This window comes from Pelodiscus sinensis, chromosome 15, assembly GCF_052426305.1.
Source record: "Pelodiscus sinensis isolate ZL-2025 chromosome 15, ASM5242630v1, whole genome shotgun sequence".
Classification (NCBI taxonomy): Eukaryota; Metazoa; Chordata; order Testudines; family Trionychidae; genus Pelodiscus; species Pelodiscus sinensis.
The window spans coordinates 4,766,288-4,782,859 of record NC_143066.1 but is presented as its reverse complement, the minus strand read 5'-3'; the positions used below and the strand labels follow the sequence as shown (position 1 = coordinate 4,782,859).

Below are 16,572 nucleotides of genomic sequence, written 5' to 3'. Positions count from 1 at the left end.
TACAACATACTCCTCTTTATAAAACTGCATCCTTTTGAAATGAGTCGATAACAGCACCGTGGTTTGAATGGGATGATGCGTGTCATCTGCTCAGTGCCACTTTAATTAAAAAACCTGCACTTGGGTGCAATCTTTAAAACACTTTTCTAATTAGGAAACATCAGTACAGTACATGTAACTGCTTTGTGTCTAACTGCACTAGAAATTACTGTCTCATTATTCAACCAGTGCCTAGGCTGGAGTGAGATTACACCCTACAAACCATTCATTTGTTCGAGGAAGGTCAAGTAGGAAACAGTTCTCAATATTGAATGGCTCCTGGGGGTGCTGAGTTAATCTAATTATACAACAGTTGCTCATTTTGCTAGCAAGCTATTTAACAAAACACGCAGGCAAACATAACAAGAGAACTGACTAGCATTTCTCCTCCAAAAGATCGTTAAGTTCTGTCTGGAAGAACAAAAGGCAAATAAAGCTGGAAAATCAATGCAGTGTTTAGGAAGAAGTTGAGACAGTTCAGAGGAATGGGGATTGCAAGGGATTCAATGCAATTATCTAGCACTTCAGTCATTTTTCTTCTTTTGATTCTGAAAAGGATACAATAATGAAGTCCAGAAAACACATTCCACATTAGGTGTGCAGGCTTGCCATGTACACCAGTGTTAGAAGTTACTCCCCTAGCACAGGGGTGAGGAATCTCAGGACTGGATACAGCGCACCTCTCCCCTCCCCCCCATTGCCCCGCCGTAGGGCTGGAGCATGGGTGTGGGTTTGAGTGTTTTTTTGCTTCTCACATGTGTGCGGCCCTTGACTGGTTTTCCTGTGGGTCAGCGGCCCATGACCCAAAAAAGGTTCCCCACCCCTGCCCTAGCAGCAACTGTAGGGGAGCAGCTCTGGAAACCCGTGGAGTGGCACCACTATGGCGTGGAATAAGGGGCGCTGGGCGTTCCTCCCACCTTTCTTGTCGGAAACTCTGACAGCACTCCACACATTGCCAAGCAAACGAGAAAGGGACTTTCAACATTCCCAAGGAATGTAAAGAGCAGGTCTGAGAGCTGGTCACCTGAAGGCAGGGCAGTAGAGTTCAAGCCAATAACCAGAGAGGCAAGAACAGGCATTGTGGGACAGGCAGTGGGGGCCAGTCACAGAGCTGTAGTACACCAGGGTGTCTGTCCACATCGGTACCCCAGTGCTGTAACCACTGTGCAGCAAGATCAATGCTTCTTGTCAAGGTGGTTTACCTAGAATGCAGCAACTGTGGAGTTAGTGCGTATTAAGTGCCTTACCGGGATGGACTCCTGGGAGCTGATTTACTGCCCTGTAATTTGCCAGTATAGACAAGGTCTTAGACACACTCACTGACAAAGCACTGAGAAAACAGTAAGCGTATGTCTACATGACAGGTTTCTGCACTGCAAGCCGGGGTGTGACTCTACAGCGCACCAGCTGGCTGCACACCAACATGCTGTGTGGACACAAACAGTGCCCAGGAAAGTGAGCTTGCAAAGTGGAATATGCTCAGCCACACTCTGGCACTTCCAGTGCACTGTGGCAGTGTCCACACAAGATGTTATCTTTATGAAACAAGCTGGGGAGCTGGAGAATAACCTGGTATGCCATGTAGAGATGCCTTAAGGATATAGAAAGTACCTCCTAAGTGTAAATACACCCACTGTCAAGCTGCAAGCTGCGCCCACTGGCTTTAAAAGAACTAGACAGTGGGAGTTCAGAACTGCTGAAAATTAGTTTTCCATGAACCATGGCAAATATGTGGGATACAAATGGAGAAATAAAAGACGCAAGGGGAAGAGTTGCAGTGATTGGAAAAGGCAGCAGTTGCCTGCTGCTGATCTAATTTATGCATATTTTACAACAGCTTAACTCCATTAACTCAGGAGTTACAGTGTGTTCTCTTGTCGGCTCGAGATCCCTCAATTCAAAACTAGACAACACGAAGCCAATGACCTTATCACTGGAGACACAGCTCTGAGGGTCTGCATTCAGGGACAGCATGTTGTTGTCGGAAGCAGCAAGAGGCAAGGAAAGTCCTTTTGGCTATTGCTAGGTAATAGACAGTGGTATGCATCATGGGGCAGAGGATAAAAAACACATTTAGTTAAATGACTGTATTGTCCAGAAATACAAAACTTTCTCACCTCAAACCTCTCCTGCTCCAGCCTGTGATGATCATCCAGTTGCTGTTCCAGATAGGCCAGATTACGGAATTTTTCCAGATAACTGCTGTACTGTTTCTGCAGCTCCTCCTCAATCTTCTCGTACTCATCCATAAAGGCCGGTCTGGAGAGCCCACAGAAAGGAAAATGACTGGAAGCTGCAGAATGCTGCATTATATACGTTCATTTTCTCAGGTCTCTCTGTGTTTCTACACTATTAGCCCTTACGGTACTTCTACACTGCGGAGCTATTTTGGGATACCGGAAGTATCCCAAAATAGCTATTCCACGTCTATTGAAGCAGCCCGTTACTTCGAAATACAGGCAGTCCCCGAGTTACGCGGATCCGACTTATGTCGGATCCGCAGTTATGAACGGGGCCCTCCTTCTCCCTGGTCTCCAGCAGACCAGGGAGAGGAAGCAAAGCGGCGGAACACGCGGGCAGCCCAGACGTGTCTGGGCTGTCCGCTGCCCGCGTGCTCCGCGGCTTTGCTCTGCTTTTCTACCCTGGACTGCACAGGTGTGCAAGGACAAAGGAGAATGGCAGGCAGCCTTCTACCACACCCGCCCACATAAGCAGAAGGGTGGCATTTTACCCTGGCAGCGAGGACAACACTAGCAAGAAATTTGTTTTCCTGCTGATCAGTGCTCCATGCCTCAAAGCAGGCATCGTCCAGGCCCCAGCAGGCTTGCTATCTGTGCCTGCCAAGATATGTTAATTCTCTGCAACAGAATTGTCCTAATAATGTGGCTGGCTGAGTGCCTGTCCTCCACCAGCAATGAGCCTTCAGGCAAACCTGTGCTAGAAGGATGCTCTTGTACCACGCACACCAGTTCTGCTCGGCTGCCCACGCCCACCCCAGACACTTCCATCTTGTAAAGTCAGGGTTTTTAACCACGAGATTTACATACAAACAACACAGGCACTTCCCCCACCCCAACTTCCTTATTTTATCTCATCAGTGAGCTCACAGATGAAGGAAGTGCTTATGCTCAACACAAGATCTCTGAGGGTATGTCTACACTAGCCCCCTAGTTCAAACTAGGGAGGCTAACGAAGGCATTCGAAGTTGCAAATGAAGCCCGGGATTTAAATATCCCAGGCTTTATTTGTAACTTCCCGTCCGGGCGCCATTTTAAAATCCCCTTAGTCCGAACTAACTGCCCACGGCTACACGGAGGACTTAGTTCGAGTTAACGTTTGACTGCCGCGTGACCTGTTTCTTCATCTACTACCCAACAGCAGCTGTAAAGTTGGAGACATCTTAGAACTCAACAGCTGGGGTGTGTGAGCAGAACGTTTCACCATTATTTCTCTTGGGAGCTTCCATGCGCAGAGATACCATTTGGGTTGAATGACTTTTTTAAAGGCTCATCATTTTGAAAACCTGGAGTGACAATTTAGAAATAAAGTAACATTTTGGCCACCTTAACAATGACAAAATGTTTGTTAGTTTCCAAACCCAATGACTGGAAAACTAATCATTACAGCCTAGCTTGGGCATTTTTGCAATGGCAAATCATCTTATTTGTTGCACTCCTCAGAGGCTATCACATTGATTGGAAAAACAACAAGTAGTCCTGTAGCGCCTTAAAGACTAACAAATATAAATATAACTACAGCATCAAGAGCTTTCATGGGCAAAACCCTCTTCCTCAGGTGAGCAGAAGCATGTTTCTTGGAGTCCTAACAGCTTAGTCAATCCCCATTACACTGGGCATTAAGAATATGCTTTGACACCATTTTTACCAATTCTGCAAGGATAAATGGTACAGTCTTTACCGGACACTCTGTAAGGTTTGTAGTCGCTTCTGGTTTCTTTCCAGTTCCAGTTTTCTCTTTTCAATCTTGGCTTCCAAGTTGGCTTCATCCGAGGCCACGTTATTCAACATGTCCCTTGTCTTCTGGACTTGCTCCTGGAAGAGAGAATGAGTGGCTGAGCCGTGGCTTGTAGCAGTGTAGCTCCAATCATCTTTCAGACTCCGGGTCCAATTATGCATTATCTTGCACCTTGTGTCATCACAGAGTTTTGTAACTTTGAGCCACGTCTTGTGATCGGGCTCAGGCAAGATCAGTCTCCCACCAGGTCTCCCGTGTGTCACATTCTTATTACAATCATATGCCATAGGTCTCACTGACAGCATCAGAAAGATCATTATTCTGCACAGCTGAGCACTGACACAACATGAAAGTAAGCCAATGCCATTGTCTTGGGATCAAACATGCATGCATGCATTCTGCATTTACAACTGGCTAGTGTGTTCTTCAGTTCCTGTCCTAAACCGTTGCATGGTACTGCAATGCACTTTTGAATAGCTGTCATACTCCACTCCATGCCCCACCTCTGGCCCAGCTCCCTCCCCAACTCCTAACCCCACCCTATTAAGTCTTCTAATATGAAGTACAATGGACCATAAAAATGAGAGGGCTGGTGCTATAAATCACTACCAGGCATTCAGATTCTTGGGCCCAGGTGCAGTGGATAGGAGCGAGCAGAGAATCTTCTCTCTATTGCACGGCCCACACCCAGGAACTAGCTAAATTCATGGAAGATCAATGGCTGTTGGCCAGGAAGGGCAGGGATGAGGTCTCCAACCCCTGTTTGCTAGAAGCTGGCAGTGATCAACAGGATCACTGCTACTTCCTGACAACTACCACAGCAAAAAAGAACATAATCGGTCTTGAGCGCTTTGGTTTTTCATAGCCCTGCCATGGCCATCTTTTCCAAAATAAACTGCAGTCAGAATAGTGCTATGTACTCAACTGCAATCAGGAAAAGAGAAAGTAAAAAAAAAATCCCCTTCAAGCATGTTAAAATGTGCTGGGTATGTTCAAGGCATTTACATCTTTGAAACTTGGATCGTTTGAGAGTGGCTTAATTGAGAAAGAACGATGTGTTTGCTAAAATGCCAGCAGTGAAGGTTATATGCTGTTCAGCTACCCTAGATCATTTCATTAATTGGTCTGCAACTAACCAGCTGAGGTGGGATTGCATTATTGATATTTGCCATGAACTATCCACTCTAATATGCCGAGACTGGCTTATAAGAGTCACTGCCCCAGATATCAATCCATATTAACAGCACGTGGGATGCACAGAGACTGCAAACAGCAGAAAAAGCAAATGGAGGGATCACCTAGTGTATCTATTGATTTGGCATGGTAGTTAAACCTGGAGCTCTGCTTCCTCTCATTATACACACAGGTGTTGGATACAGTTGGCAGTTCAATAATTTAATTTGTTTGGCCTTGAGTCCTTTACAAACCAGCTGGGAGGGCAGCTATGCTTCTGGATGGGTGTAACCCCAGAGCAGCATGGGCAGTGTCTGCCTACACTAGCCATGTCAAACTTGAAGCCTACTGAGGGCCGCACTAACGAAAATGGATAGCTTTCAGGGCCCCCAAAGAAAATGTACTTCTATCAGAAAGTCGTAATTATTTATTATTATAGATTATGTTTTAGGTATACTTTATCATATTTTTCAGGTCTTGTTTGACTATAATACAATAATTTGATGTGTAAATGTGTTATTTGCATCCACAAAGACTTTGAGTTTAAGGTGCTTTAACCCCCTTGCTCTAACCCAATGCCCTCCCCTCCTCCTGCAGAGCTAGGCACTCAGCCTCGCTGCTCTAACCCAATTCTCCCCCCCCCACCCCAGAGCCAGGCACCCCCAGCCCACCGCTCTAACCCAATCCCCCTCCTCTCCCGCAGAGCCAGGTGCCCCTATACCTCCATTCTAACCCAATCCCCCTCCGCTCCCCCAGAGCCAGGCGCCCCCATACCTCCATTCTAACCCAATCCCCCACCTCTCCCCCAGAGCCAGGCGCCCCCATACCTCCATTCTAACCCAATCCCCCTCCTCTCCCGCAGAGCCGGGCACCCCCATACCTCCATTCTAACCCAATCCCCCTCCGCTCCCCCAGAGCCAGGCGCCCCCATACCTCCATTCTAACCCAATCCCCCTCCGCTCCCCCAGAGCCAGGCACCCCCATACCTCCATTCTAACCCAATCCCCCTCCTCTCCCCCAGAGCCAGGCGCCCCCATACCTCCATTCTAACCCAATCCCCCTCCTCTCCCCCAGAGCCAGGCGCCCCCATACCTCCATTCTAACTCTATCCCCTTCCTCTCCCTCAGAGCCAGGCACCCCCATACCCCCGTTCTAACCCTATCCCCCTCCTCTCCCCCAGAGCCAGGCGCCCCCATACCTCCATTCTAACCCAATCCCCCTCCTCTCCCTCAGAGCCAGGCGCCCCCATACCCCCGTTCTAACCCAATCCCCCTCCTCTCCCTCAGAGCCAGGCACCCCCATACCTCCATTCTAACCCAATCCCCCTCCGCTCCCCCAGAGCCAGGCGCCCCCATACCTCCATTCTAACCCAATCCCCCTCCGCTCCCCCAGAGCCAGGCGCCCCCATACCTCCATTCTAACCCAATCCCCCTCCGCTCCCCCAGAGCCAGGCGCCCCCATACCTCCATTCTAACCCAATCCCCCACCTCTCCCCCAGAGCCAGGCGCCCCCATACCCCCGTTCTAACCCAATCCCCCACCTCTCCCCCAGAGCCAGGCGCCCCCATACCTCCATTCTAACCCAATCCCCCACCTCTCCCCCAGAGCCAGGCGCCCCCATACCTCCATTCTAACCCAATCCCCCACCTCTCCCCCAGAGCCAGGCGCCCCCATACCCCCGTTCTAACCCTATCCCCCTCCTCTCCCCCAGAGCCAGGCGCCCCCATACCTCCATTCTAACCCAATCCCCCTCCTCTCCCTCAGAGCCAGGCGCCCCCATACCTCCATTCTAACCCAATCCCCCTCCGCTCCCGCAGAGCCAGGCGCCCCCATACCTCCATTCTAACCCAATCCCCCACCTCTCCCCCAGAGCCAGGCGCCCCCATACCCCCGTTCTAACCCTATCCCCCTCCTCTCCCCCAGAGCCAGGCGCCCCCATACCTCCATTCTAACCCAATCCCCCTCCTCTCCCTCAGAGCCAGGCACTCCCAGCTCCCCGCTCTAACCCAATCCCCCCTCCTCCCCCTCCTCTCCCCCAGAGCCAGGCGCCCCCATACCTCCATTCTAATCCTCAGGTTCGGTCACTTTGAAATCCTACCGATCTAAAGCTAAATGCTCCCCCAGTTACAATGTAGGGTCAGCACCACCGCCAGCTTGGAAACAGACCTCTTCTCTTCCAAGTGGAGTAGTGTGGGAGAATTTAAAATGTGTGTGTCCACCCTGCAACGTAAGTCAGTTAGTGAGACTCCAGTCAGCTGATCAATGGTAGGGCTGGACCTAAGCATCTGCACTGTATTGTAACCCTAAATTAATATTATTCTGTTCAGTGCTCAAACCAGAGGCTCTGGCATCTGCATGGCACAGACTTGAGTCAAAGTAACCATCTCCCAGAGACCCCAGTGCCATTCCAGCCCTAGGAAATATGGGAAAGCTTTACTGCCTGCCCTGTGCATTACCAGGAAGCAGCTGGCTTACAAAAGGCAAACGCAGGAGGCTACTCTGCGAGGGTATGTCTACACTACCACCCTAGTTCGAACTAGGGTGGTAATGTAGGCAACCGGAGTTGCAAATGAAGCCCGGGATATGAATTTCCCGGGCTTCATTTGCATCTCGCCGGGCGCTGCCATTTTTAAATGTCCGCTAGTGCGGACTCCGTGCCGCGCGGCTACATGCGGCACGGACTAGGTAGTTCGGACTAGGCTTCACGTGAAACGAGGAGTAACGGTAGTTCGGAATAGGAAGCTTAGTTCGAACTACGTAGTCCGTGCCGCGTGTAGCTGCGCGGCACAGAGTCTGCACTAGCAGACATTTAAAAATGGCGGCGCCCGGCGAGATGCAAATGAAGCCCGGGAAATTCATATCCCGGGCTTCATTTGCAACTCCGGTTGCCTACATTACCACCCTAGTTCGAACTAGGGTGGTAGTGTAGACATACCCCGAGTGTACTTGCAGATTGCTGACCAAAACAGAATGGCTTAACGCTGACCTGAGCTGCTGCCATTTGCAAAGGGGGAAGGGGCTTCTGTTTTCAACAGAGGAGGTTGCAGACAGCTGGGAGAGAGAGGACTAAGGAAGTTGTCCTCTGGAATTGTGGGATACTACCTACTGACTTGGGGTTGAATCAAGCAGGGCTGTGGCTGCACTGCAATGCAATAGGACTCAGATCCTGGGTCCCTCCAGCCCTGCAGGGCCCTAGGGCCCTGGGTCAGGACAACTGCAGTGTATAGATGCAAGGGGAGTTAGCCTTGTGCCAGGGATCAAGTACAAGCTTATGCTGCAGGGCAGACCTACCATAAGAGACCTGCCCCGCTCAGCTATCTCCTGGCCATTCAGAGACACAAGGGAGTGGCAGAGGTGGGACACGCAGCGTTCGGATGGGGCGGGAGTGCTCTGTGCTCTGGCACTTCAGCTGCCCCTCTACCCACTGTCATGCTCCTCCTGCCCTCTGCCTTGGAGCTGCCCCCTGGGAGCCTCCTGCTTGCTGTGCACGGTGTGGGAGGGAGTGAGGGGGGTGCTGATGTCAGGGTGTCCCTCCTCCCCCCACTTCTGTACCTTGTCTCCACACAGAGAGAAGGGGACGGAGCGAGCTTGGCAATGCAAATCTCTGTCGCTCTCACACAGTGTGTGTGTGTCTGTCATTCTCACAAACACAGTCTGTCCCTCCCTCTCATCTCCTGACCCAACACACGTGTGGGGGGTTGTTACCTCTTTCACTGCTTGCAAAGTGGGTCATGTTTTGGTTTTGACTAGTCTGTGCATTTCATCATTTTGATTTCTCTCTTACGCTTACATTTAATTCTTTGAGTCGTGAGCTCTAAAGTACCGAGCCAGTCGTAGCTGAAGTCATTATCCCTGTGGTATTTGCTGTTCTCCAGACACCACTCCTGCAGCTCCAATTGATCAATAATGGGGAACCGTGGCCAGTAGAAGCTGTGGGCTCAGTGCCTGGAGATGAAGGGCAGCACATGAAGCCATTGCTGTACATGCCAGCTGCTTCCTGGAGTGGTGCCAGGGCAGGAGTGAGCCTGCCTTAACCCCACTGCTCCATCATCAAGAAGCCGTCTCAGTTAAACGGTGTCCAGCCAGTCTGCTTGCTGAACCGCTGTCCCAGCTCTGAACCTCCTCCTACACCCAACTGCCTGCCCCAGAAATGAGTCCCCCTGCACCCAAACACTTCTGAGAGCTTGCACCCTAAAATCCCTCCTGGACCCCAATCCCGCACTCCAAACCCCTTTGTCCAAGCCCAGAGCCTGCATCCCAACGCCCTACTCCAGCCTGGTGAAAGTGAGGGAGGATTTGGAGGCAGGGGGGATGGAGTGAGCAGGGTGAGGCCTCGGAGAAGGGGTGGAGGAGGCGCAGGGCCTCAGAGAAGGGGTGGGAAGGAAGTGGGCAAGGGTATCTGGGTTTGAGGTAGATCTTACATTGCACTGAAATTCAAAAAGTGACCTGGTGGTTAGAAAGGTGAGAGACCGCTGGTCTACTGGCTCTTTCCAGTGGAGGATTGGAAAAGCACTGCCAGGCTTCTGTGGACACTTCATCAGCCAACCCGGACAGGGAAAAACGTCCATGGAGGATGGAAAACCGAAGGGGGTAACTGAAGAGATCTGCCAGATCTCTTCTCCCCAAAACACAGTTATTCAAAAGGCTCTCGGCCTTTCGGCAAAGATCATGTATTTTAACACACGTGCTCTGGTTTTCGTTACACTATCAATAGACAATAGCCAGCCAAGCATGCATGCTTGCCCTATGCAGCACAATCCCATCCTTGTTTAGCCAGTATTCAAAGGTATACAAAGTCCAAAGGGTGTGGGAAAGAGATCTGCTCTCTTCCACAGTGGCAGACAAGATGCTACTTCAGGGGAAGCGTGAGTATAGGCAGTGCTTTGCTAAAGGGGGTGAAAGATCCCCCAGATCACGGAAGCATTGATTTGCCCACTGCCTTTAAGGCACTTCTGTAAATTTGAGCAAATGATGGGAGCTGCTGCTGGCACAGTGCAGCACTATAGACAGACTGTGGCTTTTGAAAACCAGCCAGGAGTCAATAGGACACATATACCTGGGCCTACACAAAGTCAGCTGTTTCAATTCAAGGGTTGAGTTTGTCTTAAAACCAACAGATTTCCCAAGGAAAAATACGTTATTAAGGGTCACACTTTATTTACATGGAGAGAGAGGTGAACACAAATGAACCTCCCTGTTGGAGAACTTGTATTTATTCATTTGCCAGGAGCAAAGATGTGGTGGATTATCTGAGCTATCAACTGCAGTTCAATATTACTTGTTGACGCTGCTCTTGGAGTGGGATACAAGCCATACATACATATGTTTTCCAATTCCTATTCACTGGTAAAAATGAATCTTGTTCTACCTACACAAATGACAGCTGGAATGGAAATTCTGTACAATAAAAATTAATAATAAAGCAAATTAATGAACAGCAATATGCTTACCAGAACATCTTTGATGGCAATTTTCATCACCTTTTCAGTCTCGTTTATCTCCAGAGGTCTCGCAATGGATTCCGTTCTCAACTCCTAGGAAATAAAAACCCACCAATGTATTCAAGCAGCCTGCAAAGGCATTAACAGTCACAGAACTGGAGCCGGTCAAGCAACTCTGACAAAGGCGTGTGCGTAGTAAATGGAGTGGGATTGAATATGGATGCCTCACTGCTTAGAAAGCATCATAGCATGGGAAGCACTGAAAAAGGACAGAGTTAATGGAGGCCAGTGTTAAGAATCAGCAATGCAGACATCATTTCAAAGTGGGATAAGACTTACTGCCCTAACTTGGGCACACCTTTAAGGGCACAATTTCAGCCTTGTCATTAATATGAAATTGCAAAGGTTAAAACCCCACAGACCTTCCTCAAAATGTACCCTTGAAGGTTAATTTCATTATCTTGAATAAAAACTGAAAGGCTCACAAACGACGATCATACGTCATATCTACTTCAGCACTACGAGCCAAATGCCTCGGTTAACCAGACTAAGGGCTTGTCTGTGCAACTGGGGCTGAAGCTGGTCGCCAGAGTGTGGAGCTATGACACCAAACACTCCATAGTGTAGACGCAGATTATAGTGACACAAGAGGGTTTCCGCCGCTGTGGGAACTCCACCTTCCCAAGCAACAGTGGCCACCCTGAGGGAAGGGTTCTTCTTTTGCCCCACAGATTAGGCCTAAGGAGCATTCAGAACCACTACCATTAACTTGGCTAGCAGGAGCAATCAGTAGATGTCATGTTCTGTCCAGTTCCCTCTTCCTAATTCAGCTAAGGCCCATGCCAGAGGGAAAAGAGGTGCTGACTGGAATTCAACAGCCCTCACCAAAAATGGTGCTCTGAGGTGAACAGCAGAGGCTACTGAAAGCCTTGTGAGCCTGGTCAGTTTGCGGGTGGAGGAGGGTTCAACGCTCATCTGTACGGGCAGATGTATGCTGGTCCCAGGAGAGTTGAGAGAGACGGTGGGGGAGATATTTGCTTTCATTAGATCCACTTCTGCCGGTGAAAGGAAACAAGTTTTCAAGCTACAGGAAGCTATTCTTCAGGTCTGGGAAAGGCAATCTGAGCGAAACAGCTCAATGCAAGGTGGAACAAATTGTGAAGCTTGAGGAGTTGAAAGAAACCATTCAAGGTTATGTGCAGAGGTCACATCTCTGTGGTCAGAGGACAAAGGAGGGTTTGTGGGTTACACACTGTTGTAATGAGTCAGTGTCCAGTGTCTTTTTTGCATCCAGGATTTGTAGTGTCTATCAAAGTTAGACATTTAAGCTCCCAGAGTCTTCTTTTGAAGGTATCATGCAGGTTTCTATTGAGAGTGAGGACTGACAGGTCAGATATGAAGTGAGTGACTGCTTTGTGAAACATGTTTGCCCGTACACAATACAGTGGTTTTGTTTTTCGTCTTTTTCATTCAAGGGAGCACACATAGGGACCAGGTGGTGGGTTGTCATGCCTAATGGTAAGAGTCAGGAGCCCCTGATGCCATGCTATCCTTACTTGTGCAGTGTTGCTGGTGGTGGCAGGTTTCAAACATCTATGAAAACGTAATGTGCTCTTCTCTCCTGTCTCCCTTAATGCCCGTGGCTGCATGAAGTTTCACTCATCCCCTCACTGAGGAAATCCATGCAAATCTCTGCAGTGAGGCTCAATACTGCAGTCAGAGCCACGCACACAGCCTCTCATGCTGAACAGAGTCTGCATTTGTAGATCTGACTACAGGACTGGAAACAAGAGCATCACTGAAGTTGTTTAAAAAGTCATTTAGAGGAGAAAGGAAGGAAGACCTGAGAATTCTAGTGGACTTTTACTGCTTCTTTATCGGGGAAAAAAGAAACCAAGACCCCAGATCCCACATACTCTTGTGTAATTGCTTTATTTTACTACCACTACTAATACCACTGTCTTCAATTGGGATTTACTCGCAGCAGTACATTTAGTTATATAAGTGCTTGAAGATTGGGAGGGGACAAATCTTATCAGAAATGTCCAGCAATTATATTTGCTAAATGACAAACCCACTGATATATTTTTAAAAATAGATTTTCAGAACAATCTTTATACTTGCCACAGTGCCACTTAACTCCCAAGAGCTACGCATGGTCTTGCACAAGAACTTAGCTTTGAGGAGAAAGATCTAGCTTGGTAGTGCAAACTAGGTCTGAAAAAAGAGAAGATCTGACCGATTTGTCTGGGACTGCCTGAACTGTTGTAAGGTAAATTTCATTTAACAAACCAAACAGGCTAATTTAACGTTATTAAGTTATTATGAAATTAAGCAAAGCTTTTTACGTGACTATAACTCCTGTGCCCGCCCGTTTTCCCATGAACGTTGACAGCTTGTACTTTCTTTCAGTCTTCCTCCAAATCATGACGGCAGCTGCTTCTTTTATGGTTAATTGTTTCTTTATGACTTGGTGTTTATGACATTTAGGGCCTGAGTCTTAAAACACAAGCTACCTTCTTGTGCTGGTAATTTGCAGATGCATGTAACTGCACTTTTAATTGTCTGCAGGCACAACTAATGTCATTGCCCAATTCTGTGTACATCCCAAGTAGTCACACACCACAATGACATCAGCTGTGCCAACATTTATTCGTGCTTACAAAAAGGTAGGCCAGGCTAAAAATCAGGCTTTGAACATTTTCTTTTAAAGTGATTTGCTCTTTGCAATTAGATGTGCTGATCAGGGTATATTTCAAAATACACAAGAGTTTTCTTTTAAACGAACTCTTAAAAGGAAAGCTCTCAAGAGGGATGAGAATTATAGAAAAAAATATTAAGCTGAGATGGGAACAATTTAGACATGTATCTGATTAGTAGAACCGTTAATGAAAAGAAAACACAAACATTCTGAACCAGAGGGGTATTCATGAGCACATTGATTGTTTGCCAGTTATCCATGCTCCCTGTTCAAGTGCCCAAAAGCTCAATGCTGCTCAATAAATAAACACTAATTGGAAATCAGGGAAGCCAAGTATAAAAGTAATTTTGATTAACTAAAGCTGACAGTCATTAAAAAGGACACTACAAAAACCACATGAGACACCATTTACAGGTGCCTTTAGTCCTCTTTGCTTTGACTCAACTTTGGAACTATCTGGTGAAAGCAGAAATTTTAATTCAAATTTTAATTCAAAGAAATTTTAATTTGGCTATAATTTATGAATAAAGTTGGGAAAGATTTCAAACTCCATGGGCCAGATTCTTATTCTACTACTGTAGTTGGAACAGGCATCCCAGAAGAACTGACTAAGCCACTTTTGGGTTCCCCATATTCTGGGGTTGTACATGGTCTGCATGACACTCACACATAGATTAGGATAATCCCAGGCCTGCTCCATTTTATGTTCTGCATCTGGTGGCTCCACAGCAAACAGCAGTAGTGCAGTGTTTCAGCCATATCCCAGACACGCTTGTCTCCATTTACCCTGTTCCACAGATCAGAAGCAGGACCAGGGCAAAGCCTTTGGACTAGCTCTATACTGAGCTGAGAACTTCCCTGAGCTGGAGGGCTGGGAGGTGCCCTGCCCAGAAGCCTATTTCTGCTCAATTCAAGACTTTATCAATCTTTCAGGGTGGCGTAAAAAGGCACCAGCAGAGCTCAGAATGAGGCTCTTTATGCTTTAAGGCCTTTTGATTCAGCTTGGTTAAGCTTAGGTATTGCAGCTCACCAGACCTCAACCGTGCCTGTGCTCGGAACATAAGGCTGATAGAGACCTAGGAGGCACTTTACCAATCGACAATAGCAGAGCAGACAAGACTGCCAGCCATTGCCATCCGATTGGGATTCCAGCAATTCTGAGGAGGTTTCAACTTATCCAATGGAAACATGATGAAAGGCGCCAACCCACAAATGTTCCCTTCAGAATGTCCATTATGTCCTACAACTGTCAAAGAGGCTGAATGAAGCCAGAAAGATGCTGCCATTTACCTTGTGTTTGTTTGAAACCTTCACCAAGCAATGCTTATAGGCAAAATGGGCACCACTCTGTGGTTCAGGGGAATAAGCGGGGCACATGGGCTGTGAGAAGCAGCAGAGACATGGCGAAAGGGAGATGGGGAGACGGAAGGAGCACCATGAATTGCAGGGAAATGGAGGAGAAGAGGGTGGGCTCTGGAGCCCAGGGAGTCAGAGCCAGGACAGCAGGTATGAGTTGGGGTTGGTCCTGCTTTGCACAGGGAGCTGGACTGAATGACTCCTGAGGACTCTTCCAGCCCTTAGATTCTCTGATTCTATGGTATAGAGTGTGGGGATGGGATGGGAAGGGAGGAGGCAGGAGGAGGGGAATGAGGTTCTGGAGCACGAAGCAGAGCAGAAGAGGAGCAATGCTGCCCACTCTCGGGCAGAGAAATGGGTGGGAGTCAGAGAATTTATCCCTTGCACAAGGCTAAACCAATACGTATTATTTTTAAAAATGTATCTAATGTGTCTATGACATTACTGCTGATATGAGTGATGAGAGAATTTCTTTATTATGAGTAGCTGTAATCATCAACCGTACCAAGTAATATAAATTCTACCGGGGAGTGTAAATCATGGTGCATTAATTAGGTCAGAAGCTCTCAAACTATTTATCATCCAGCTCTCCTTTTAGCAAAGGAAATGAAATAGGAGGGGGGAAAGTCAAGATGGTAACAGGAAATGGATGGTAGCTCCCCGTCTTAAGAATGAGGAGGCTAAATGGCATCTCTAAGCTGCCAGAGAGAAGTATGTGTTCTGTGGACATTAACAAGTCACTTTTTAATCTGATATTCTCTCACACACTGGCTGAGGACAGATGGAATCTAAAAAGTCAAGACATAGAATAAAAAAAATATCCCATGGGTTTTTTTTATATTCCTGATGTTTGGGGCCAATGGGATGATTTCTGTGGGCCCGATACATGACTTTCAATCTACTGAGATTCGCAGTAAACACTATCATTCGTAAATACAGGGAACTGGTACAGTCAGATGCACAGGCTCAGTTTCTACCAGCACCACCCCGGAGTCCCCATAAGGGGTCATCTGGATCAAGAGGGAAGCCCGGCCAAGCCAAAGGGATGCTCTGAGCGCTGGTGAAGAGGAGAGCTGCCTTTTCTTGCTCGCAGCTGCAGAAGAGGGGGGCAGTGAAAATACTGCCTGTCCTCCTTTGTGATGGAACCCCACACAAAGCCCTCGCTGGCACAAAGAGGGACTGCGTTCCCCTTTCTAGCAGCATAGATGAATCTGACACACTCACAGCAGAAACAGGACGTAAGCAATCAGAAATCAGCCAAGCTAGAAGAATTGCTCTTGCCCAAGTACAAATGGCCTAACAAATAAGAAAGTGTTTCAGCCAAAGGTCTAAATTCTCACTTTGGGATCTAGAACAAGCTACGTCTGGTTGCTGTGCTCCAAGTATAGACACTTGGCATGCAGACAAATTTAGGCACAATTCTGTTTTCATTTTATCACTGCAAAACTCCTGCATTTCAGTTGCTTCAGAGACTATTGTTGATAATGAAGCTATTAAAATTCCCGTGTGTCCCGAGTGTACCCATCTCAAACTTGCATCACACTGACAGACGTTTCCAAGGGTCAAGAAAGCCAGTCAAGAAGACTCAGCCACAGTTGATCTCCACATCATATCAGGGTGAGAGCTGAGGCCGTGCCCACAAGAATCAAATCAGCAGCAAGCCTTCTGCAAGAGACAAAGTACTAAGGTCCTGACCACTTGGGGCACTTTTTGCAGAAGCCAGGTTGCTAACCCTGGTCACATTATAATTAACTCTTGTCTACCTAAAATCTCCCCTAAAGTTAAATTAGATACAAGCTGCTCCACTTTCTGTCCTAAACTGTTGTGTAGTGTGGTATGCAGTGTTCACCAGTTTGCTGCCTTTCTCCCTAGAGCTGGCTGCACTTCA

At 47.8% G+C, this 16,572-nt stretch overlaps 1 protein-coding gene across 2 annotated transcripts in view; it reads right to left on the bottom strand.

Annotated features, from left to right (window-relative positions):
* The window catches only part of IFT38 (intraflagellar transport 38), a 104,625-nt gene that overhangs the window by 53,384 nt on the left and 34,669 nt on the right, over positions 1–16,572 (bottom strand). For both annotated transcript variants that reach the window (XM_075899088.2, XM_075899089.2), the window contains exons 6-8: positions 10,637–10,720; positions 3,958–4,091; positions 2,157–2,298 (exon numbers count right to left, since the gene is read on the bottom strand). In XM_075899088.2, coding sequence (XP_075755203.1) covers positions 2,157–2,298; positions 3,958–4,091; positions 10,637–10,720 — 360 coding nt within the window. The remainder of the gene's footprint in view (positions 1–2,156; positions 2,299–3,957; positions 4,092–10,636; positions 10,721–16,572) is intronic.